The 26,612-nt window shown below is 35.5% G+C and overlaps 1 protein-coding gene across 1 annotated transcript; it reads right to left on the bottom strand.

The window, feature by feature from the left end:
- Window positions 1–984: 984 nt before the first annotated feature.
- Window positions 985–26,603, bottom strand: LOC144961883 (uncharacterized). The gene is made up of 9 exons (XM_078894924.1): window positions 26,433–26,603; window positions 15,102–15,191; window positions 13,960–14,025; window positions 11,250–11,319; window positions 9,116–9,213; window positions 5,827–5,902; window positions 5,049–5,204; window positions 4,232–4,370; window positions 985–4,022 (listed from the first exon to the last, which is right to left on the bottom strand). The coding sequence occupies exons 1-9, from the start codon at window positions 26,543–26,545 to the stop codon at window positions 3,145–3,147; spliced, it is 1,686 nt and encodes a 561-aa protein (XP_078751050.1). The 5' UTR covers window positions 26,546–26,603; the 3' UTR covers window positions 985–3,144.
- Between the last annotated feature and the right edge of the window lie 9 nt (window positions 26,604–26,612).

The raw sequence follows: 26,612 nt of genomic DNA, 5'->3' as shown, positions 1-26,612 counted from the left end.
TTTCTTTGTCTCTTAGAACCCAGGTTATGAATTTTTTTTTCTGAATAAAATTTGTTGCTATGGGAAACACTTTATCTTCGATTTTGGCTCATATCTACATATATTAATCAAATGTATAAGTATAAGATGCTTTGTTTTGTTTGTTTTTGTTTTTATGGGTTTTACGGCGCTTGCAACACATTTAGGTTATATCAGCGCCAGTAAAAAGGAAGAAAATGGGATAGTAAAAATTTCTAGAATTGCAATTAAAGAACCCAAGAAAAAGTAAGACATGGGGGAACTAGGAACAAATAGGGATCAGATGAAGATTCCAAGAGCATACCACCAATGTAGTTTTGAGATCTCCTATAAGTCTCATCCGGACACAATCACAAAAAGGAATACACTCAAATGCCTACATTATACATTGAAAATAACAAATATAATAATACATAACAGAGAGATGATTTACAAGGAAAAAAATATCATCTCCCAAAACAATAACTATGCATTTGACTGTTTCCCTCCGAGCTAGGGCTGGCTCCGGCCAGGGCCAGGACAAAACCAAGTAATCTCATTCCAAGACAAAGACAGAAAGCATGTTGGAAAACAGTTATAAGGAGATAGAAGACACAGTATGTACCCCCCTGCCCACTATGGGAGGCCATAAGAAGCTTTGTTTATTGTGCCACATGAGGTCATACCAGCAACTAGGTGGGAAATTAATGCGGACACCCAAGATAAAAATTGAAAATCCAGAATTTAAGGTTCGAGTTAAATGGGTCTGGATTAACAAACCCAAATAAAAGGAAAGTGAAGTGAAGGGAATTATATGGTTCATAGAAAGAAAGAGTAGATACCTGCAGCAAGCCTAAGGACACTCAAAACAAAAGTTTCACACAATCACCTGGAAAGAATTCTCTCTGATAGGAATCACACCCAATGGTAAAATGGTATTTTTAAACCATCTTTTAAATCAGTTGATAAAAATGAGACAAGACAATATTTTTAATGAATTACTTTATTTTTAAGAAATAATTGTTTAATGATATAATTAAAAGCATTTAAACTGAATTTTTATCAACAATAAACAAAAGGGACCCTAAGCATGCAATTGTTATTCACAGTAAAAATAAAACTGGGTTATATCTCCATTCTCTTCTTATTTCTTTTTAATTGGTTCTGTGTTATGAAACAAGAGATCTTATCTATTTTATAATTAAAAATATATTAAACATCGAGACTGAAAATTTGATTTAAACGTGTATTGCGTTTGAAAGGTTTTCAAAAACTAAGATTGTATAGGAAATTTTAATGTAAAAATGTCAACCCAAATCCATATAACACTGCCATTAGTTTACACAGGACCATTTCAAGGTGACATAAAATAAAATAAATTTGTTAACTTGAACTTTTTCTTTACTGATATGATATATCCATCATGTGACCATAATGGAAAATCTATGGTAATGGCTAAAATCGGGAATGGGAACTTAAAGAGTTAAGTCATAATTGTGTTCAATAATGTGAAAGTTGGAGAAAAAAAAACACTAAAAAAAAATACAAGTCAGCAGTAACTAAGAGACAAAAGGTATCCAAGACTGCTTAGCTAGAAAATAGAAAAACACACTAGAATGGATTTGTTTTGCAGTCAATTTACATGGCTTACAATTGCACCAGAGCCATACTCATCTCAAGCAACGCATAAAAATCAAAAGTTTATGCTCAATACATCTGGAAATGTGAGGACTCCTGAATTTAAAATGAGCAGTTGAACAGCCCACTGAAATATGCAAGACAATGCATTAATCACAGGTCCAGTATATGTTGTCCTGCTGAGCTGCACATAAGCTGGGATTTATATGCGCAAAAAAATGGAATTAAAAAAAAAACAAGATAACCCACGACATATACTTACCTTTCAATTTCACCTGTTGATAAAAAACTGTGATATTAATAAAACAATTCAAACAGTTTTTGCGTGACTCCGTGAAAAATTTAAGAGCAGAACTTTGTGCAAGATAAAAATCTGAAAAGGTGAAAATGATACAGTGCTAGACAAAACAGAAAGAAAATACAAGAAAAAAAACAGCCTTCCTCAACTTCCCTAACTCAGGAAGAGTGATTTTTTAAATATTTTTGTATCTTTCCCTCTGCATTGTCAGTCACTGTAAACACTGTATCATTCACAACACCTTTTCAGATTGCCTCAATAAACCTTAGGTTTGTGTTCATTGCCATAATTTAAGACGGCTTATTCCCCCACATTTAAATCAGAAAAACAAGGGGGGTGGGAGAAACAAACGAAAGAAGAAGAAGAAGAAGAAGAAGAAGAAGAAGAAGAAGAAGAAGAAGAAGAAGAAGAAGAAGAAGAAGAAGAAGAAGAAGAAGAAGAAGAAGAAGAAGAAGAAGAAGAAGAGGAAGAAGAACAAGAAAAAGAAGAGGAGGAGGAGGTAGTATGGGATTTTAATAATGATGAGGAATGGAGAAAAAAACAACAGAAGGAAGAAAAGAATGAGAAATGCAATAAACATTTTTTTAAAAAGTTAAGCATGTCATATGAACACAAACCCAAGAGTTCCAATTTTTTAATTATTTGGACAGAATCAAAGAAAATCTTTCCGCTTCTCATATCTAATCAACAGTAAAACCTCCTCATACCATACATTTGGGACCTTAGCAAAATGGGTGGTTTTTAACGACTTGGCAGAATAACAAAAAGATTTCAATGAAGTAAGTACTGTTCATGTATTTCATTATATGGTGGTATATGGAGGTTTCACAGTAAAGAGATTCGTTATTAACCAGGCTATAAAGAAACCATTCAATGGCTTGAAAAATTATTGAATTTTCTCTATTTTTATTTTTCCTTCTTCAAACTCAACACTTATCTAAATAAATATTGGTTCAATTTGTTACTTGAAAAATAAATAATTCTGAGACACACATTTACCTTCACCAAGAAAGCACAGCTGAATTGCCATTGAAAGGTTATGTCTGGCCGTTTCTTTTAACTATGCCTATTTTGGAGGGACTACTGTGGACTAATTCTGTCAGAATAATTAGAACTGACGAGGAAAATTCTCCCCAGAGGCCAATGGGTTATCCTGAAACCCCAAAACTCCTATCTGAATGCCGCATTTTTCGAGCTACTCACATTTAAAGTTACATTGTGACGTTATTCTCAGACTCCATTTCAACATCCTCCTCTTCTCCCATCAGATTCATAGGATTTCTATGCTCTCCCTTCTCAACTACTTCCTCTACAACTGTCCTGTCCGATGATTTACTCTTTAGTTTCCCTCGCCTCTCCTCCTTCTTTTCCTCTACAGAACTTTTTTCATTGTCTCTTCTACTGTGTTTTGAATGGCGATGACTATGTTTATCCTCACGACTTCTACGTTCACTTTTCTCATTTTCGTCTCTCTTACTTTTTCTATCCTTACTTGACTTATCTTTGTCTGGAGTACTTTCTCTGTACAAAACGACTCTTGAACTCTCATCATTATCATCGACCTTATCATTGCAACCTTTGTCTTTATCTCCCTTTTCTTTTTTGGACTTTTTAAAACTATCCTTGTCACTATCTGAGTCTGATTTAGACCCACTATCATCTTCACTCACATTATCACCTTTAGCGCTTGGGATTTTACGACTTTCGTTTCTATTAGATTTTTTTCTTATCTCCTCGTCAATTTCTTCTTTAATTCTACCTTCATCCTCTGTGTCATCATCAGCATCTGAGTGCTCCTCTACAACAACCCGTCTTTTCACTTTCATCCTTTTCGTTGATGTATTTTCATCACTTTCATCATCCATCCTACTTTTCAAGCGTAGTTTTTCTATCTCTTCTGCATCACCCTTTCCTTCAATACCCCCTACTATTTTGTCCCTAGATTCATTTCCCTTTTCCTTATCTTCATCATCAAGGAAAAGACCATCTTCTCTCAACCTCATTTTAATTCGTTCTTCCCTTTTTTGTTCTCTTTCCATAACATCCTTAATTTCTTTCTCCAAGCGGTCTTGACTTGTTCGCAGCATTTCTAGAAAGAGAAGAAAAATAATAATTTTTTAATTAAACAACAAATCAACAGGAAAGCACTCTTTGACAAGGTCAAAAGACCATCAAAATTATTCAAATGGTATTGTACAAAAATGCTTCAGTATGAATCTCCGAAAGACCTGAAATGTAAAAAATAAAAATCGCTTTTGATTTCTTTTGAAATGAAAATACAACATGGAGATGACTTACCATCGACTACTTTGATTGTATCTTTTAACTTGTTTTCAGTAGCTGTATTCATCTGTCTGGGTTTCCAAAATATCCTTGGTTTTGTCTTAGTGCAAAGAAAGTTTTTCAACTTTTTCATCTCTTTCTCCCGATCAGCATGCTGAAATGGAAAGAGGAATTTTTAAGTTAGATAACTTCAAACAAGCCTAAATATACATAGAAAAGTTTTTTATATAATATTAACAACAACAACAACAACAATAAATCAGGACATTGTCGTTTAAATTTTTATACATCATTTCTGCAATTTTGAAATTAATTCCCCCTGTCACAAGTAACCGTTGCAATTCATACAAAACAGAGAAGGGACCATCTTTCTCTGTTGTGTTATCTGTATGGCTATGCCAATTTGATATGAGTCCCAATACACCTAAGCAAAATCTGCAAAATGTTAGCAGAACAGAGTGAGAACAAAACAGATCACACAGAGTAAATTCCTCTCATTTACAGCTTCACTTAAACATTTTATGATATAATTAAACAAATCAAAAATACGAAATTTGTCATGCAACCTGTACACAACTGAAATTTTAGATAAGATGGAGAAATTATAAACAAGGTAATAGCACTGCATAAATAATGATTTTCATCACTCACAAGTTGGCCCCACGCCTCCCCACCCCTGACCACTATTGTGCTGACTACATAAAATTCATCTTTTTTTATGTGTTGCATTTGTCAAGAAGTATGCCTAAGCAAAATACAACATGAAAGTAAGGAGAATTTATTGTCAAAATATTGAGATGGGTCAGAAATCGTCAAAATACACCAAACTTGCCTCTTGTACCACTTCCATTTTTTGTTCCAGTTTTGATACCCTTGTCTCCTCCAGATGTCGCTCTTCCATCAGCTGCATTGTTTCCTGCTTGAACTTCTTTTTCTCCTTCTCAGCATTCTCCTCCAATTTCTGGTCAATACGTCTCCTTTGTTCCTCCTACAAAATGAACAATAGAAAAGAAATCACGGACTCTGATATGAAAAAAATAAAATGTGCCAATCATAACAAATTTCAATTTCTATATCAATGCTTTTTTTTTCACTGACAAAAGATATTTCAGCAGCATTTTTACTACCCACGACTCTGTTCAAGCCAAATGTTGAAGAGCATATACTAATCATTGATTTTTATTTTATTAAAAAAATAAGTTGATACAGAGCCAGAATCTACAGAACATAAGAACTGAAGGGTACAAATGGTTATTAACATTTGCAGTTAAATTTTACAAGTATGGATACAGATGCCAAATTGATTTATATATTTGGTGACATCTATACCAAAATGGACCTATTGATAATTCAATAAAACCATTGAATCCATTTTTAAGGTTGGTATTATTGTCCGAGCTAGTGCTGTGATTCTACATTTTTCTCCTAAACCATAACTAACGAAAATCACATAATCTGTCAGAGATGTATGTGACATTGATTTTACTCTGTGCACGGTATTGCATTGTGGGTAATTTTAGTTTCAAGAAGAACTGTGATTGATTTCATAATAACTCCCTCAGAATTCATAAAGATGTAAATACATGTTTTACCATTGTTATCAAAATTACCTTGGACTCCATGGTTTTTGAATCTGATTTGAATTTGTTCAAAGTGCCCAACAAAAGACCAAACATTCTACGATTTCTGAAAAAGGGTAAAACAAGTCATAACATTTACTAAATTTATCATTCACAAAAAAAATGTTTAAATCATTGTCTGGAGAAAGTTTCTTTTCGAATGGCTTAATTTTTTACTTGGCTTTCCAAGAGCTGCCTTTAGTTTGATGTTTCCGCTCACACTTTTTAAAATCTCTCAAACATCTTTGAGGCCAAATCTTGATAAATTTTACTTCTATGTCTCCTGCTCAAATGACAATAGCATGTGAAGGAGCATGAATAAATCACCAAGTAGATAGAAAACCTAATTTCAACCCCCTAAAACTTCTCAAACACAAAAATTAAATGTTACTAAATCTAATAGCAACAAGATATACTTGAAAATACAGGATAAGAGCATACACATTCCATCATACAGTTTTCCTTTCAGTTAATTATTGCAGAAACTAACTAGAAACCAGGATGAAGCCAAGCTCCAAAAGACTACTTTTTATTTTTTCACTAATCAATCTAAATTAAACAGGGAGTAGCAAATAAAAATGATGCATCAAGCTCTCAAATAAAGTCAGTGCTCTACCAATTGAGCTAGAGAGCACCAAATTATCTGAAAACATCATAATTGATGGCTATCTTATTAATGGGTGGGAATAGAAAATCATGGTTTCATTTTTTAAAATGGATTCACGAAAAACACAAGGAGTGCATATGGTATGTGACACGCATGATTCACAACAAAAACCAGAGTATTCACTGATTTCATCAACCTAATATATAGTATAAAAGCATAGAAACAATAATTAATTAAAAATATTTTTTTTTAAAGAGAGAGAAAGCGAGAAAAAAAGAGAAAAGAGAAGAGAAGAGAGAGAGAGAGAGAGAGAGAGAGAGAGAGAGAGAGAGAGAGAGAGAGAGAGAGAGAGAGAGAGAGAGAGAGAGAGAGAGAGAGAGAGAGAGAGAGAGAGAGAGAGAGAGAGAGAGAGAGAGAGAGAGAGAGAGAGAGAGAAGAGAAAATAAGAAAATAAAAAGAAAAGAGAAAGTGATGATTGTATTGTGGTGGTGGTTAGGAATGATGGTTTATTGCTGGTGGTAGTAGTAATTATGATGTGGTGACGGTTGTAGTAGTGGTAGTCGTCATGATGATGATGATGATGAGGATAAGGATACTAGTGATGATATTAACAGTAACAATTGATATTATTATTATTCATAAATAATGTGGTGGTGGCTGTAGTATTGGTTAGTAAAGATGATGGTGTGTAGGTTTGTTGTTGTTGTTGTCTTATAGTAGTAGCAGCAGTAGTAGTAGTAGTAGTAGTAGTAGTAGTAGTAGTAGTAGTAGTAGTAGTTGTGGTAGTAGTAGTAGTAGTAGTAGTAGTTGTAGTAGTAGTATTAGTAGTAGTAGTGGAAGTAGCAGAAGCAGTAGTAGTAGTAGTAGTAGTAGTAGTAGTAGTAGTAGTAGTAGTAGTAGTAGTAGTAGTAGTAGTAGTAGTAGTAGTAGTAGTAGTAGTAGTAGTAGTAGTAGTAGTATAGTAGTAGTGATGACATTAACAGTAACAATTAATGTGGTGGTGGCTGTAGTATTGGTTAGTTTAGTAAAGATGATGGTGTGTTTGTCGTTGTTGTTGAAGTGATGATGATGTGGTGTTAGTGGTGGTAATGATATTAATATTGTGGTAGTGGTGATTGTAGTTATGGTAGTAGATATGATGGTGTGTTGGTGGTGGTTGCAGTATAAAGTGATGCAGTAGTAGTAGTGGTGATGATAATAAAGTGGTCATTGTGGTTAGGTAGTAGTGATGATGACGTGATGGTGGTGGTTGTAGTTGTGGTAGCAGGGAGGATGATGTGGTGGTGGTAGGGGTGGTTGTAGTAGTGGTAAAGTGATGATGGTAATGAGGATGTGGTGATGGTTAGCTGTGGTAACAGTGATGATGATGTGGTGGTGGTGGTTGTTGTAGTAGTGGTAGTAGGGAGGATGATGTGGTGGTGGTAGGGGTGGTTGTAGTAGTGGTAAAGTGATGATGATGTGGTGGTGGAGGTTGTAGTAGTGGTAGCAGTGATGATATGGTGATGATGGTTGTAGTAAAAGTAGTAGTGATGATGATGAAGTTGGGATGATGTGGTAGTGGTGGTGGTTCTAGTCGAGGTAGTAGTTATGACGTGGTGGTGATGACAGCTGTTGTTGTAGTAGTAGTGATGATGATCATGTGTGGTGGTTTTTAGTAGTGGTAGTAGTGATGATGGTGATGTGGTGGTGGTGATGGTTGTAATAGTGGTAGTATGGATGATGATGTGATGGTAGTGGTGGCTGAGGTAGTAGCGAGGATGCTGTGCTAGTGATCGATGGTTGTAGTAGTGGTAATAGAGCAGATGATGTGGTGGCAGTGGTTGTAGTAGTGGAAGAAGTGATGATGTGGTGGCAGTGGTTGTAGTAGTGGAAGAAGTGATGATGTGGTGATGGCTGTAGCAGTGGTAGTAGGGATGATGATGAGCTGGTGGTGGTTGTGTTGGTGGAAGTAGGGATGATGATTTGGTGGTGGTAACTGTAGTAATGGTATGGAAGATCTGTAAAAGGAAAAAAATTATACTATTAAACTACAGCTACAAAGAAAAGAAAATAATCTAGACCCGTTTGCACCACCCCGTCCCTTAGGACCATGTCATACGAATTCAAGATCATTATGGCGCCAGTCTGTCTACACTGATGTCATAAAAAGGGAGTGTCACCAAATTTCATGCAACAGAGCAAAGGTGTCAAAATATGACACAAGAAGTGCTCCGAGGAAGACTATAATTATCATCATTGAAAATAGGTTTTAAGCAGGACCTTGATTTCATTTCAGCGGGAAATTTCCATCTATCTATTTCAATCTGAAAATAAGGAACCAAGAAAACCAGAGTTCCAAGGACAAACCATTTACAGCTAAATGTTTGTGTGAGAATATCAAACGTCTTCTGCACTAAACATTAGTATTCTGCACAAAACATTAGTACGATTTGGAACAGAATTAAGAAGTAATCAATAATATAGTTAATACAGAATGATGTGACCATTATTTTTTTATATAATATAGTTAGATTTAGGTCATTTTATTACAACCAGAGACAGTCCCAGATCGAAATCTGTGGTGGACACCCTATGTTCCAGATGGAGTTAAAAAGGAATAAGTATGTGAAAATATGTTTACAGAACAAGAAATTCCACTGACGAACAACTTAAAAAAAAAAAAACTATACATACCTCTGCATTCCTTCCTTGTCTTTGGTTTGTTCTTGCATTATGTCTTGTCTATTTTTAGCTTCTCTGGATGTAGCAACCACAGAGGAATGAACAGACAGCTGAAAGGTAAATAACAGGTTATGTCATAACTGAACAAATTACAAATTTTTTAAATTTTAAAAAGGAAGAAGGAAAGAAAAGAATAAAATGGAGAAAGGGCTTTCATAATAAAGGAAATACTAAAAGAACCAAATTCGCATTTTGTTTTGTTTTTAGGGGATTTATGGCACATGTGACACATTTAGGTCATTTCAGCGCCAGTAAAAAGGAAGTAAATAGGATAGTCAAAAAATTATAGATATAATTGAAAGCACACGAGAAAATGTAAGACACAGGGGAAGGGCTCAAATAGGGAACAGATGTAGGGCATACTATCAATTTTCTTAGTTTGAGATCACCTAAAAGTCTCATCCAGATATTTAGAGGAGCACACTAAAATGTTTACAAATCATATATATGTAAAACATAAAAAATACAATGCATAACAGAGAGATGATTTACAAGACAAAAAACATCATATCCCAAAACTCTACCTCCCTCCAAGCAAGGATATAAGGACAAAACCAAGTAATCTCATTCAAAGACAAAGATAGAAAGCATGTTGGAAAACAGATATAGGGGAATAGAAGACACAGTTAGGGCCTCCCTGCCCTCTACGGGAGTTCAGGAACCCCACCCAGTCCGCATTTTGTAGTTGTCAAATAAAATTCTTAAGAGAGCCGAGATGGCAACCAATAAGATAATGGCAATTTGTAAAAAGGGAGAAAAATGTATCAGTCTTTTGGTCAAACTCAAACCCAACCCAAAATGACACATTATAGCATTAAACACACATCCATTCCAATCATAAGATATTTACATTTTAAGGAATGTGTTGTATGAGTAGTAAATACTCATTCAACCATACAATTTATCACGCCAACAATATTACTTGACCTCTTCATAAAAAGATGATGATAGGCATTTGGCTCAAAGGCCATGCCATTCTAATGCTTTTATGCTATAACTTATTGGTTGCTGCAACCAAGTGGTCATGCAACTTAGACTAATGGATTTAAATGTATATTACAAAACATGGTCATTCCAAGACAGAAAAAAAGAATGAATTCAAAATCAGTAATTAAATCTTTTTTGTTTGTTTGTTGCTTTAGGTCTCTTCCAACACAATTGAGGTTATTTACTTTGCTTGCTAAGTAAGTCAATTCCACCTCATTGTTATAATGTATTGTTTTACAATGATCAGATAAATATAATGATAAAATGCGAGGATATGAGAGAGAGAGAGAGAGAGAGAAAGAGAGAGAGAGAGAGAGAGAGAGAGAGATAGAGAGAGAGAGAGAGAGAGAGAGAGAGAGAGAGAGAGATAGAGAGAGAGAGAGAGAGAAAGGGGGGGGGGGAGCAGGTTGTGATGATGATAATATTAATATTGTGGTGTTAGGGATATTGTGGATACGGTAGCAGTGATGATAATGTTTTGTTAGTATTAGTAGTGGAAGTGTTGATGATATGGATACTGTGGGTATGGTAGCAACCTAATGATGATGTGGCGATAGTTATAGTAGTGAAGATGTTATAGTGATCATAATAATGCTGTTGTGGGTGAAGTGCGGATATTGATGCTGTGATAAAAGTGAAAATGTTTTTGTGTTAATTCTATAGATGATGCTGCAATGGTGGTGGTGATGAAAGTGTGCTGGTAATGATAACTTTGAGGTGATAGTAGCAGTGATATTTCTCTGGAGGTGGTTCAATCAAGAGGTGATGATGTGATGGTGGTTTTCATGGTAATGTTGAAACAGTGGTAGTAGTAACCTTGGTAAGGTGTTAGTGGCATTGATGACGTTGTGGTGGTGGTATTGTTTTTGTAGTTACAGTACTTACAATTCAGTAATAAGTGGTGATGATGGTGTTGTGGTGGTTGTAGTGGTAATGATGAAACTGTGGTTGCTCGTTATATCTGTGGTCTACCTTAAATTAATCACTATCATTGTAAGCAAACTGGTTGCAATATTCTTATTCAGTACAATTATACAATAAGGATTGACATGAGACACATTCAAAATCAATCCTTTAAAAGGAAAACATCAAAACTCACTCTCTTCGGTCGATCCTCATCTTCAGGACTGTCTTCCCTCACTCTCCTCTGTACTGGTGCTGGACCCAGCCTGAATGTCAAAATGTTAAGATTAGTCATGAGAAATTTAATTCATATAAATCATAGTCGACCACCACCAAATTTTCTGCCGTCAATATTTATTTTTCCTATCCTAACTAAGTTCAGAGCATTAAAAAAAAAAAAAAAATTTCACTTCAAGAGCCATGGTTTAGTTTTTAGTTTTTAAGGGTTTTACGGCGCTTGCAACACATTAAGGTCTTATCAGCGCCAGCAAAAAGGAAGAAAATGGGATAGTAAAAAGTTCTAGAATTACAATAAAGGATCCAAGAAAAGGGAAGACAAAGGGGAATTGGTTCAAATAAGAAACAGGTGTAGATTCCAAAAGCACATCATCAAAGTACTTAGTTTGAGATCACTAAAAGTCTCATCCAGACACAAGCAAATGTCCCCGCTAAGGGGAAATCATACATAATATAAAGAAACATAATGCAGTGCATAACAGAGAGATGATTTACAAGGAAAAAATATCATCTCCCAAAACTCTAACTAAACATTTGACTGTTTCCCTCCCAGCCAGGGCCTGGACAAAACCAAGTAATCTCATTCCAAGACAGATAGAAAGCATGGTGGAAAACAGATAAAGGTGGGTAGAAGACACAGTAAGTACCTCCCTGCCCACTATGGGAGGTAAGGAACCCCACCCAGTTCAAGAGCCATGATCCAAGACCAAATTACAGACAAAGTTAGGAAAGGATGAGCACAAGATGAAAGCAAAGCTCAAGAGGAAGAGAAAGAAGTAGTAGAGCATTCAATCAGATGATTAAACTTTATCTTTGGCTTTATGGGCAAGAAAGCAGTTGGAACATGTTCATAGAACAGAAGTAGTTTTCATAATTTTTATTTTTAAAAACAACAAAACAAACAACAACAAAAAGCCAATTTTCAAATCTGGCTCAATGAAACACTTAGAACTAGGACTTTATACTGAGGTACAAAAGTAATATACCATAAACACTTAAAGATTATCGAATCATCAAATGAGGATGTGCCCAAAATTTGGTTTTGTAACATTCCAACAATCCAAAAACTAAGTCTAGCACCAATAGAATTGCAGAAATATATTCTCAAAGTGTAGAAAAACAATGAATAAAATTGACAGTTTGTCCACACTTTTTTTGACACTTTAAAAGTAATATAGCTGCTGTACCTTAGGTGGTCCACCCTCATTTTGTGATTACTTTTCACTGTTCAACCAAGCGAAAATGATGAAAACAAAATCTTTCCGGGATAGGTGTATTTTTGTGTGGAATGTTACCAAACGACCTTTTGGCACAAATTACATGGGTATACATCACTAAATCACCAAGAAAAAATGAAAGAAAAACTGGATATTTGGAAATCCTACCAGAGTTGAGTGTTTAGGAAACCTTTAAAAAATCAGAAAACACAAGAAAAACGAGGGTTGGCAGCTCTGGTCAATAAGCTGACTTCTTTCCCTCTTATCTTGGATCTAAACTATAATGTCATCACATAATGTGACAAAGAAATGAATAGTCTATCAACAACAATAACGACAACAACCAAAATTATAGTCCAAATGCCTTTTAAGTGGTCTAATGACAGATAAGATAATAATAATAATAATAAAAGAAAAGAAGAAAAGAAGAAGAAGAAGAAGAAGAAGAAGAAGAAGAAGAAGAAGAAGAAGAAGAAGAAGAAGAAGAAGAAGAAGAAGAAGAAGAAGAAGAAGAAGAAGAAGATAATAATGATAAGTTTGATGTAATTAGGGCACACAGTTATCGACCTTACTAAAAAAAAAAATAAGGATCTTATTATAAGTAAGGTATCCCAAACTATTGCTGTTCAGCAAGTGAATTTTTCTTCACAAATCATCAAAAATAAGGTCTCTTCGAACAGTCTCTCTTTCTCTTGAATTTCAGTTATTAGTGTGAAAATAAAATCAGCAGCCTTTGAAGATTATAATATACAAATTGGGCCTGATAGCTTGTTTCTAAAAGCGCCATCTCTGTAAACAAAGCCTATTTTTTAAAATTTCCGTATAAAATATTTATGTTTTTACACAAATCATCAAAAAACTGAGGCCTATTTGTACAGTCTCTCTTTGTTTTGAATTTAAGTTATTGGTGAGAAACTTATACCATTAAAATCAGCAGCCATTGAAGATATCAATATCAAAAATTGGGCCAGCTAGCTTGTTTCATCGCAAAGCGACATCTATGCAAACAAGCCTATTATTTCTTCCCCTTAACAAGATTTATTTTTCTTCACAAATCATCATAAAATGAGTTGTTTTTTTAAACTTAAAAAACCCATAACTTTTTAAATTAATTTTTCGATGTTGATAAATAAAGTGTTATTTTCCATGGTTGAGAAGTCACAAGTGGCTTTGTAATTTAATTTTTACTATTTGTATAACGAAATGTTAGTTTGTGACAACTATTATAGGCACAGCACAGCCATAAAAGTAAGCATGCTGTGATTATTTCCCAAAGACCAAGCTTACAAATGGAGCAAAATGTCTTTTCAATATATGCAATTTCATACTCAAGCATGAATTTTATAGAATATGGTTAATTTATTTTTTTAATATAAAACTAGAATAAATATCAGTGCCCCACAACATTGCAGCTTTTTTCTAATAACAACAAATTAATATTTGACACCATACCTAGAGAATGCTCCACCAACAACTCTTCTCTTGACTGGTGGTCCACTGTCTTCTATCAAGCCCCGCCTAGGATATAAAAGTAAATGAGACCATATATCATGGATACAGGTTCCGACAAACGAAAAATTCAGCATAAAAATAAAAAGATATTAAGCTAATTCATTACTTCTTCAATTAGACTGTGTTTATTTACAGTATCTGGTAGACAAAGAGATGACATCGCTTAAAATGTCATAGTCTGTGAAAAGCAATTAAAATACACAAATGTGTCAGATATCAGATATCTATTAGATGAGCCAGATGATTCTAAAAATAAACAATTGCTAAAGTCCATTTTCATAGAGAAATATATACGTGACATAATAAATGTGTATTTTATTCCTACAGTGGTCCGACCTCACAAAAGTAAAAGCCCACTCATAACCTGCTCTATTAGTAACTGAATTTTAACAATTAAAAACACCTCTCTTACATCCTGCTTCTTCATTCTTCATCTAATGACCAAAATTATTTTTCACTAAATACAAAAAAAAGCAACATGAATTCAAGTGAATTGTCATGCAATAGGGACCATCTGAGTCAAAATTTGGTTCAAAGACACCATTTCAATGTTTACAATAAAATCATGTGTTTTGTTATTGTATTTAACACACATATCCATAGAGAGACTACTTTACTATAGACCCTATCACCTTTGTCCACTTGGCAGAGTGTCACACATTTGTCATTCAAACAATGCAAAATCTTTTTGTACTGTATATCTGATACAAGAAAACTCATTGATATCATATCCCCGACAGGGAGACATTTCATAATTAACATGTTCTATTGGTCAGGGGGTGACAGTGTCTTTTGGGTGGTAGGGGGTCAAATGCAAAGGACGGAAAAAAAAAATGGGGGAGCATCCCAAAACCAACTTTATTTTTTTAAATCCCCACTGAAAAAAAAAGCACTCAAAAACAAAAAAACAAACTGTGACAGACACTGTTAAAAACGTCGCATGAAATATCAAATTTCAATTTTACTAAAGAGCATCGTTATTAAGTTGACTTTACCTAATTACCCTCTCCAGCTAATAACAGAGTAATGTTGTTACCCCAGAGGTAGGCTATGTTAGGCAGTGACAACTTTTTAAAACTTACTTGGCAAGACCAAATATTCTTCCTCTTCCTCTGCCCATCCTTCCAGAGAAGCTATCATCATAATCTTGACTTTCAAAATTTCGACGACCCCTAAGTTAAATAAATAAATAATTTTAAAGTTAACATTTCATACCACTCAAAAGGCATCAACAGAGTTAATTCATGTATTGACATAAAGAAGGTGATAGATTTCAAGTTCAGTGCTTGCAAAATTCTGGAGTCATAGATGCCTATGCAAAATTAAAAGCCAAGGGGAATAGATAATAGCTCACATAATTATATTTGTTATCATTTTGAGCATTATTACCCATGGCAATAAACAATAGATTAGTGGTCTCCTCTCCAGTGCAGAGACTACATCTGCAGCAGCAATTGATGATGATGAACACATCTACAAGGCAAGAGAAAGAGAGAGAGAGAGAGAAGGTGAACCACTGGGATTCATATCCAGTGATAAATGTCCTCCCCTTTCCCTTAGAAATATTCCAGTCTCCAAACATAAAAATCTGTTAAAGTTGTACAAATTGTTTAAGAAATCATCAGCATAACAAAGTAAAAGGCAAATCACAACAGTAAATTGTAAACTTACAGAAATTGGTGCTATCAGTGTGAATATATTTGATATATTATTACGTAGTATTGTACAGTGGAATCCTGATAAAGCCAACACTGCCGGACTGGAAAAATTGGTTGAATCTATCCATTATCAATGGAACACAGATGTTGACTTTTTACTTCAGACTCCATCTTATTCCCCTTTTTAAAAAAAAAAGACTTTTCCATAGACACTGCTACTGAAATTTGGCATGAATAAAGTTTTAATCGGGGAAGGAAATCCCTCTTCTGACTCCTGAATTGCGGATTTCCACGGAAAACCATCAGTTTGAATTTTGTTTCTATCTTGATTAGAAATGTAGTTATGACAGTTCGAAGTCTGAAATTTCAGACCGATTTTTACCCCAAAACAAGCATTGGAAATTTGTGATCAAAACGGCATGCCATTCGCGTGCTGTTAATAAAAAATTGCTAAAATAGTCAATTTGGAGTTCTTATTAACGGGTCGTAAAGTAAAATGTTAGGACATTGTGTTTATTAGATTAATCAGTAATGATAATGGCAAAGTGTCAAAAAGGAGGGAAGTGAATCGGTCCATCTGTCAAAGTCAAACGAAATCAAAGAATACCATAGTTACGTAATATTATGTATTACTATAAAATATTGCAACTACAAGAGCATATCCACGCTCATCATAAGAGATATAATTAAATTTATTGTAAATATTGAATATTGTCCTATCATTAACATGATTTTAAAGGCCTACAATATTACTTAACACTTATACTTATATTCCTTCCATCAAAAGATTATGATTAATTTTTGACCAAAAGGCCTGAAACTATTTGTTTTTTCTTTACAAAGAAGGCTGCGGTTTCTTTGTTCATGAAACCTTGTAGTTATTTGGTAATGCAGTTTATACATGAGACTAGTGAATCTTTGATACATGTAAAATATAGGTAAAAAGAATGTAATAAGTTGATCACCCTTACTAATTATAATATAATATTATCTCTCTATAACAGAGGCATCAACATGAAGATAGAAGTACTGCTTTTATTCTTCACTTGACACTAGTCTTGATATCAAGATCATGAACTTCGAACAAGATATGTGTGTGTCACTGTTGTGTGATTTTGTAGTCGAATGAATGAACTTGTGTGATACCCAAAAAAAAATTATTGTAACAGACCTGCCAACCTTCCCAGAATGAAAAGTGTATTCTATAACCCTAAAAAGTGTATTTTTAGCAAAAAAGTGTATTTTGTCCGCACATGTGGAAAAAAAAAGTGCGTACTATATACAAAAATTTGTATAAAAGCTAACACCAAACCCAAATCAAAATAAACTCTGATCTTCATCATTCAAGCAATCTCTAGTGATTACAAAATTATCGATTTACCGAGAAACTAAAATTTAATGACCATTATAAATTAGTATAAGGCTCATAAATTGCAATATTAAAGGAAATTGCTTTCGAAACACTCAAAGAAATGACCAAAAGACCCCAAACATGTTAGTAGTATTGATGCTAGTGTCAGTGGAAGAAGTTGTGGTTGTTGTAGTGATGGTGCTCTAGTGGTAGTGGTGATGATAATGAAGCTGTGGTGGCGGTGGAGGTAGAAGTGATGTGGTGGTGATTGCGGCAGTGACAATGCTGTGATGGCAATTGTAGAAGTGGTGATGCCATGATGGTAAGAGATGCTGATGTACCAAATGAAGTTGTGATGGTGATATCTGCTAGCCCAGTACATCATTTATGAGTTAGTTTTGAGATAAAATATCTGGGAGAGTGGTCTTCAATTCAATAGATGACATTTTGCAACAGTAGCAAGATATTTTCCATATTTGTTATCTAATGATGCATATCTCTCTCTCTTTTTTTTTTTTTTTTTTGGAGCATTCACTACTACTACTACTACTCCTCCTACTACTACTACTTTTACTACTAATACTATTACTTTGGTCAAATGATGGGAAATTCGCAAGTATGTAATATGCAAAGACCAGTTAAATACTTCTATCTAAAATGGTTCTAGAGAATTCATTTTGAACCAAATACAGTTCCTAAAGCTGCCACTTTGTAATTCAAGATTCGTACAAAAGAATTAAGTAAAAAAAAGATCATTATAAATAAAAATAGTAATTTTAGTTATTATAAAGGGAGATAATCCATTTATGTTTAAGCTTATTAGCAATACAGTTTTTAATTGAAGGCTTCATAGTCAAAGATGTTAGTTCAATTAAATTTTCATTTAGAATTTTCTATTTAATAAGTGGCAAAAGCTTAATATGCATAAATCTATGCAAATCCTCAAAAAGGTATGAAAAATATAGGTGAAAACCGGCATCATATAACCAACTGAAATGATAACTATAGATAGTATGCGCTTGGCTAAGAAGCTCATAACATTGCCATCCTGAAGTATAACGGACCAATACACAAAACTGTGTGTATCCATGAACGTTTATAGTCGGGTTAAAACAGTTCAGTGAGCATTACTCATAAACGCGGATGGCAAAAAACAATAACAAAGATCTGAGTGACGTCATCTTCGAACTATCTATAGTACTAAATGTGATGCATCACTCATTCAGAAACAGTCAACTGTTGGTGTACGACATGTGTGTAATATCAATGCATCAAATGTATCAGTATCATCAACATCATTCACATCACAAAAAATCGTACTTTGGAATCATATCCGCATTGGGTTCAAAAATCGTACTAAAATACGCGAAATCGTACTGGTTGGCAGGTCTGTTGTAAAGCACCTCTGAGCGATATTTGTGGATGAGAGAGAGAGAGAGAGAGAGAGAGAGAGAGAGAGAGAGAGAGAGAGAGAGAGAGAGAGAGAGAGAGAGAGAGAGAGAGAGAGAGAGAGAGAGAGAGAGAGAGAGAGAGACTATTCTGCTAGAATAATTGATGAATTGCGTTTTTTTTTTTTTGGTAATTAGAAAGAAGTTGTGTAGTTATTAATGCAGTAGTAGCCAACAAGCCTAGAGCTATATTGTATAGAGGATAGAGGGTGCAAAATATAAATAATCTACATTATTACTATTATTGTCATTATTTATTTAGCTATTTATTGATTTTTAACAAAATTACTATTTTTTTTTTAAATTCATTTTTTTCTTATTATTACTATCCAGGCTATTACTAATATTATTATTATTTTTTGATTCATTGACTATGCGTCTATTGTTGTGTATTGATGGTTGTGATTGTAGCAGTGGGAGTGATGATGACTATAAGGATAATGATGATGACGTAATGGTGGTGGTGTTTGCTGTAGTTTTGATAATGATGTGATTGCTGTTGGAGTGGTAGTAATGATGACGATGTGATGGTTTTGGTTGTAGTAGTGGCGGTAGTAGCAATGATGATGAGGAGGAGAATGATGATGTAAAGGTGGTGGTGGTTGCTATAGTTTTGATAGCGATGTGGAGGTTGTTGTGGTAGTAATAGTAATGATGTGGTAGTGGCTGTAGTAGTAGTAGAGATAGTTTATTGATGGTAAATTATTTACAGGAGCACTGAGATGTGAGTCATGAGCAACGGCGAGTGTGTGAGAGAGAGAGAGAAAGAGAGAGAGAGAGAGAGAGAGAGAGAGAGAGAGAGAGAGAGAGAGAGAGAGAGAGAGAGAGAGAGAGAGAGAGATTACTAGAAATTTATAAAAATATATTTAACGGAACTGTAAATAATACAATAATTGAGGACGGAACTATTCTCATTAAATCTGACAGATAAGCTGCTAGATTTCAAGATGTGAACGAATGATCAAGTCGGAGAGGTGGGGATAGGGGAAATTTCCATGGATTGGATTGGGGTGACAAAAACAAAACAAAACACAATCTTGTCAAGTTGAAATGTTCAAAATTTCAATTCTCAGTCACACAAAATGTTTCAAATTCAATCATCCCTTCTCAAACTAACACACTCATTCAACTTCAAGCCATTCGATAACATGCCATTTTGAACAGAAAATAGCGTTTTGTTCAGTGAGGTGACAAAAACTAATTTTCAGAGACGGGAGAGCGCTTCTCTTCTACTAGGCACTTTGGTAAACGTCCATTTGGCCCTCCAGCAGGGAGCCGATAAATGGCCTAATGGCTGTGACCCGATTTTTTGGACTTTTGAGTGATGGGTCTCAGAAAAAGTTCCATAGATTTTTTGTTTATGGATGGATTTTAATGATTGATGTCTTATTTTCTTCAGGAGAAATTACTCTATCGTTTGGTGTAGTTTATTTTAAAATCAATGACAATTTAGTATAACTTTTGATTATGGATAAAATAGGGTATAATTTAGCTTTGGATAATTAAAAGATTAGAACTTGGTAAATCAAAATTTCATGCTGGCACGTTTATTTAACATCTTAACTTTTTTATAAAATTAAATTCAGGGCAAAGTTGTATACCGCATCCATGAAATTTGTTCCAGTAAAATCCTTACTCAAATCTTAGCGGCCATTTTAGACCAGTTTTGAAATACAAATGGTGGTTACTACCGGAAATGCAACAATTTTCAGGTCACAAAGTCCGTCAGTAAATAACAAAGGCAAATAGAAGACCATTTTTCAGCCTTTAAACTAACATAACTTTTTTTCTGCTCATCTGTGGCGGGAAATCCAAGATGGCGGACGTGTTTACATTTCTCTCCTGATTCAATCTTCTTGATCTAAATTCTAGAAATATTTAGGCAGTGACAATAGTACTCAATATTATTATTCAATATTGATATTGAATCTTCTCGCTCCCCTCACCAGAAACACAAAACTTGAATGAAATATCGGACATCAAAACTTGTTCATTTTCGAATTGGATTTATGTAATTTCTGCCTTCGAGAGGATTCCGGCTTGTGTGTGTACTTGAGATATCTAGTTGAGATTAGTTAGATACTTATCAGATTGGAGTGAACAACAAGATACAGTGATACAGTACAGCTAAGACTTAGATCTATTCATTTAACAAGTAAGAAGATGAGCTTAAACAGCAGTAGTAGGAAAGGTAGATCTGGCAGTGCCAGTACTAGTAGTGGCAGTAGTAGGAAAGAAAGCCCTGCACCGATGAGTACAAATAAGGCAAAAGCAAAAGCTGAGACTGAGACTTGCGGAAAATGTGAATATGTATGCAAAGAGATTGAGAAATGCTTACAGTGCGAGCTCTGTGACCAGTGGTTTCATACTTTGTGTGAAAAGATAGATGATGACACCTATCAACTGTTGAAGAAAGACTCAGAAAAAGAATGTCCGCTGCTGCATTACTACTGCTCTAAGTCCTGCAACAAAGTGGCCTCAAAGTTCTTGGGCAATTTCATGCAGCTTGAAAAGGAAGTAGATAAACTCAGGAAAAAAGTAGAAGACGTAGATAAAAGTGTGAATATCATTCAAAAAGGTGAATTCACAGAGGAGATGATAGAAATAGTGAAATCAACAGCAAAGGATGAGATAGAGGCCTACCCTATGTCTGAGGCGAGTGAGATTAAGGAGAGACTCAAGAGAAGTACAGAAGAAAAGTCAGATAGAGTAAGACAAGATATAAATGAAATGAGGAAAATCAATGAAACTGAGGAGAAGAAGCAGGCAATGGTGAAAAAGAACCTGGAACTAGAAGAGGAGAGAAATGAAAGGGCTAAGAGAGTGAAGAATGTAATTATGTATGGCATACCAGAAGCTAAAGATGGCGACAACAAGGAAGATATAAGAAAAGCCCAAATGGTACTCAAAGAGTTGCAGGTTCATGGAAACAAAGACAGCCTCAACCCTATAGAGCAAGTGATCAGATTGGGCAGAAGAGAAGATAGACCAAGACCCATGAAAATAAGTCTGATGTCAACGGATCAGCGTAACACTGCTCTTAGGAACAGCAAACAGTTGAAAGACCATAAACGGGAATGCTTACAAAAGGTGTATATTGGAGCTGACCAAACAATTATGCAAAGAGAGTAGGCCAAGGAGTTAAGAGAGGAGCTGAAGAGAAGACGAGAAGCAGGGGAAGATGTAGTCATATATAAGAAAAGGGTCATTTTCAGGGAAAAGTTTAGTGAACAAATAAGAAAGAGAGACAGCGATGTTGGAGGAAATGACTGGGACTGGGATGAGGAATGACTATATTGGAAACGTGTCAGTCCAATTGCCCAAAATGTTTCTGAGCAAGGACTCGAAGACAACAAGAAAATTCAAAAAAGAGAAGTACCAGTAAATGATAAGGAGGGGCAGCACGTGAATATGAAAAATACCCTGAAGTTCATGTACACGAACGCAGACAGTGTGATGAATAAGAGAGAGGAGCTAAAGGCTATGGCAGAAGAAGAAGATCCAGATGTAATAGCAATAACAGAAGCTAAGCCAAAGAATGCAACAACACACCCAACCATAGCAGAGTTAGGTATTGAGGGATACACTATAATAACTAGCAGAGATTTTGAAACTTCCGGCAGAGGAGTATACTTATTGGTGAGAGAGAACCTCAAGGTTAACCCCATAGAGGAACTCACAGATCACGACTTTAGGGAGAGCGCTTGGTGCTCGATTGGAGTAACTGGACAAAGTCAGATACTAGTAGGAGTGATTTATCGGAGCCCAAATAGCACAGGAGAAAATAATGAGAGAATGTTGGAGATGATAAGGAGAGCATCACAAAAAAAGCATTCAGAGATAATTATTATGGGAGACTTCAACATGCCGGAACTGGAGTGGAAAGGGATGGACGAACCAAAAGAGGGAAGCCTGGAGGAAAGTTTCATAGAAACCATTGAAGATTGCTACCTACAACAGATAATAAAAGAACCCACGAGACAGAGAAAAAACCAAAAGCCCAACGTATTGGACTTGATATTGATGGAGGAAGAAAATGACATAATCGACCTAAGACTGAGCCACCCACTGGGAAAAAGCGACCATGCGACCATATTCCTAAAACTGAGGGCGACATCAGAGACTGTAGATGAAAAAACTGACACTCAGATATAGGAAGGCTGATCTAGAGAGTATGAAAGAGGAACTGGGGCATATCAAATGGGAGGAAATACTAATCGAGGACACCGTAGGAAACAACTGGAGTAGATTTACCAGAGTACTTAACCAATGCTTCGAGAAAAACATCCCGAAAAGCAGAGGGAACCGGGTTGGGAGAAGAAATCAACCTTGGATGACGCAGGAAGTGAGAGAGGCATTACGGAAGAAGAAGGCAGTAAATAGAAGATACTCTAGAAGCAAAAAAGGAAGAGGATTGGGACAAATACAAAAGAGTGAGAAACGCAACTACTAAAATAGTCAGACAAGCGCATCAAAAGTATGAGAACAAGATAGCAGAGGAAACGAAAGAAAATCCTAAAGTATTCTGGAGTTATGTAAACAGTAAAATGAAGACAAGACAGGGAACCTGTGACATAAAAAAAGAAGATGGCACTTGGGCATCTGAAGATGAAGACAAGGCAGAGGTGCTAAATCTCTTCTTTGCAAGTGTCTTTACAGTGGAGAACCAGAAAAACTTGCCAGATATTGCTAAAAGAAGTAATATAGATACTACACAATGGCCGATTACTGAAGAGAGAGTAATGAAGAGACTACAAAACCTAAAGGAGAGTAAATCACCTGGACCTGACAAACTTCATCCTTACATCCTAAAAAACTTAGCAGAGCAGCTAATAGAACCCCTAACCAAGATATTTAACCAGTCGATGAAAGAAGGAAGACTACCAAGGGAATGGAAAGAAGCTAACGTCACAGCCATATTCAAGAAGGGAGACAGAAAAAATCCAGAAAACTACAGACCAGTGAGCCTGTCGTCTGCAAGCTCATGGAACAGCTGATTAGAGAAGAAATGGTTGATCATATGACCAAGAACAAACTATTCAGCAAAGATCAACATGGTTTCATGGCGGGAAGGTCTACAGTAACAAACCTACTTGAAACAATGGATGACTGGACGAGAGACCTGGAATTAGGCAACAATTTAGATGTCATATACCTCGACTTCAGAAAGGCATTTGACAAAGTTCCACACTGGCGCCTAATCAGGAAATTGGAACAGTATCAAATTAATGATCAGACAGTCAAATGGGTCCGAGATTTCCTCAAAGATAGAAGACAAAAAGTGATAGTGAATGGAACAGCATCAACAGAGAGACTGGTAACAAGTGGAGTTCCACAAGGAAGTGTACTGGGACCAGTTCTCTTCCTGATTTATATCAATGACTTGCCAGACAATCTATCATCTAAATGTAAAATCTTTGCCGATGATACTAAGCTCTATGGAGTAGCTAATACAGATGAAGAAAGAAACACCTTACAACAAGATTTGAAAAAGCTTGAAGAATGGTCCGAAATATGGCAGATGGAGTTCAATGTAGATAAATGTGCAGTTCTTCACCTAGGAAAAAACAACAGAGAAGCAAACTATATAATGAAAGAAAAACCCCTGCAGAAATCCAATGGGGAAAAAGACCTAGGAGTATTTATTGATAGGAAGCTAAACTTCAAGAAGCAAATTAAAGATGTTCAATCTAAGGCTAGTAAAACACTCGGAATAGTGAAAAGAAATTTCAAGAATCTGAAAACAAAACACATGACTACCATCTACAAGACTATGGTTAGATCAAAGCTGGAATATGCTAACTGCATATGGTATCCGAAGTTTGAGGGAGACAAAGACTGTTTGGAAAGAGTGCAAAGGAGAGCAACAAAACTTATCACACACCTGAAAGACAAAACATACTGTGAGAGATTGAAAGAATTAAATCTCCCGACCTTAGATTACAGGAGAAGAAGGGGAGATATGATCCAAACATATAAAATAGTAAAGGGAATAGACAGGGTAGAGGCAGGATTCCTTAAACCAAACAAGAACATTCAGACACGAGGAAACAGCAAGAAACTGAAAAAAGAACGTTTTAAAACAAATGAAAGAAGGAACTTTTTTTCATCTAGAATTGTAAATAACTGGAATAAACTACAAGAAACCACAGTATCAGCAAAAAATTTGAATAAATTCAAAGCAGAGTTGGAGATAAGCAACACCCTAGGAAACAAGTTCAATTATAAAAATTGGTCCAATCATTAATAGATGAGGAGGAGCGAAGGAGACTACACCAAGTCTAAAAGCTCTATACAGAGGTATCCAGGTATAGGTATCCAGGTATCTGATTTTCACAATTTTGGTATCATTAGAATCGTTTTGAAAAGCACTTTAAAATGATATAGGTTTCATTGAGCTCAATCCAATTCGAATTTTTTACCAAAGTACCTACTTCTTACTTCTCTATTATTAGAGAGCCTCGCCTTTGGCCGACCAACCTCCGCTGCACGTCCAACTCGCCTTGAGCATGCATTCACGTAAAATATAAAGATTTTTAAAAAAAACCTACCTCTGTTTCAAAAACTAGCATCTTTCACCTTTCTAAGAAACATTTTGATTTTTCAGAACTTTAGTTCGTTAAAAAATACCGGCCAATCTGACCCGTTGAGTCGAATGAAAACGAAATTTTGTTGTTTACACGGTTCAAAGGAAATGCCGTAAATAAGCTTTCATGGACTTCCTGTGTTGTTTTTACAGTGTCACGTGACCGTTTTGAGAAATTTGACGTCTGCTACAAATAATTAGACCGGTAGGGGGTAGATATTTTCGTTGGAGCAGAGAAAAAGTGAGTATTATTTCTTGGACTTGTAGAGAGGCCTAGGGTCCACCAGCAGTCAAGTTTATTGAATAAAAGAAAAAAAGGCCTTTTTACTGCACTAATGCACCAAATTGCATACCTATCTATGGACACTTTGTTCCGTATCTTTTTCCCAATAAACTTTTTTAAAAACCTGGGGCCAGGGTTGCTAGTTTGGCCTCCTGGTGGCCAAATTTGAGAAATTTGGCCTTTTCCCAAGCCATTTGGCCTCCCAAAATTTGGTTTGGCCACTTGGCCTCCTGTAACCAACTTTTTGGCTTCCTCTGACTTTCCCCGTTATATCGTTTTACTCTGGTACCGGTAAAACTTATTTTATTTGGCAATCTAAATATCTAAATGCAACACGTGCTAACGCCACAGATTGCATTTGCTAATGCTTCTATATATACGAATTTTCCTTATCCTATCTAAATTGTTTAACAAATCTAAAGAGTTTTCGCGAGGCTAAGGTGGGTTTGGTGGTATTTGGGCTCCTGCCGAGGAATCTGGCCTCTTGCTATAGCTAGTTTGGTCTCTTACTCAAAAATGATCTGGCAACCCTGCCTGGCTAGGCGGAACCTTGATAACAGAAACGGGACCCACACGATTTCGCGAGGAATTAAGCATGAAAACAATTAGGATATAATTTCAACACAACTTTTGAAATTCATCAAGGATTGTCCATTACCGAATGTTTTTTGATAGAAAACAAATGCATCTTCAAATCTAAACTGCTTTTGACGGTAAGCGGTAAGTTTTTATTTATTTTTCTGTCCAAACGAATGATTTGTCCTGGTTATAGAAGCTAAGTATTGGTAACACCGGCTCAGCTCTCTATCACTATTCGCAGTGCAGTACTACTGACTGCAAATAAGCACTTCGTTTATCAAAAATTAATAATCATTTTTAACATAGACAGATAGGCCTTTTTAAAAACCATGTAATATGCTGTAGTTTTGGCCGCCAGTGACCAACCCTTCACTCCATGCTAGAGGTTAGAGAGAGAGCCCCGTTTCAGTTTCAGTTTCAGGATGAACAACGGTTGTTATCTCCAACTGACTCCAACCTAAGTTGGGATTCGAAACAGACATTGTAATTGTAATGCAGGAATGCAGACCTTGGGTTTTCGTGTCCTGTGAGCTTCTTTATATTCTCATTAAATTCTTTTAACTTTTCTTTCGACTTTTCCAATTCATTTTGGAGAATTTGGACACCACTCAAGCCTGCCATGGTTGAGAGCCTTTCCCTGTCAAGTCGAGAAAATAAGTCACAGGAAGTTGATCTTCGTTGCAAAGAA

This window comes from Berghia stephanieae, chromosome 1 (assembly GCF_034508935.2).
Source record: "Berghia stephanieae isolate SIO BIC M18660-M18661 chromosome 1, UCSD_Bste_1.3, whole genome shotgun sequence".
NCBI classification, from domain to species: domain Eukaryota; kingdom Metazoa; phylum Mollusca; class Gastropoda; order Nudibranchia; family Aeolidiidae; genus Berghia; species Berghia stephanieae.
Note: the sequence above shows the minus strand (reverse complement) of the source record. Positions and strands in the feature narration are given on the sequence as shown.

Excerpts from the sequence above, each read along its gene's own strand:
- LOC144961883 (XM_078894924.1), bottom strand. The coding sequence starts at position 26,545 with ATGGCAGGCTTGAGTGGTGTCCAAATTCTCCAAAATGAATTGGAAAAG. Across the intron at positions 15,192-26,432 it reads ACAGGACACGAAAACCCAAG|GGGTCGTCGAAATTTTGAAA; the intron begins GTCTGCATTCCT and ends TATTTAACTTAG. Across the intron at positions 11,320-13,959 it reads GTTGGTGGAGCATTCTCTAG|GCTGGGTCCAGCACCAGTAC; the intron begins GTATGGTGTCAA and ends TTTGACATTCAG.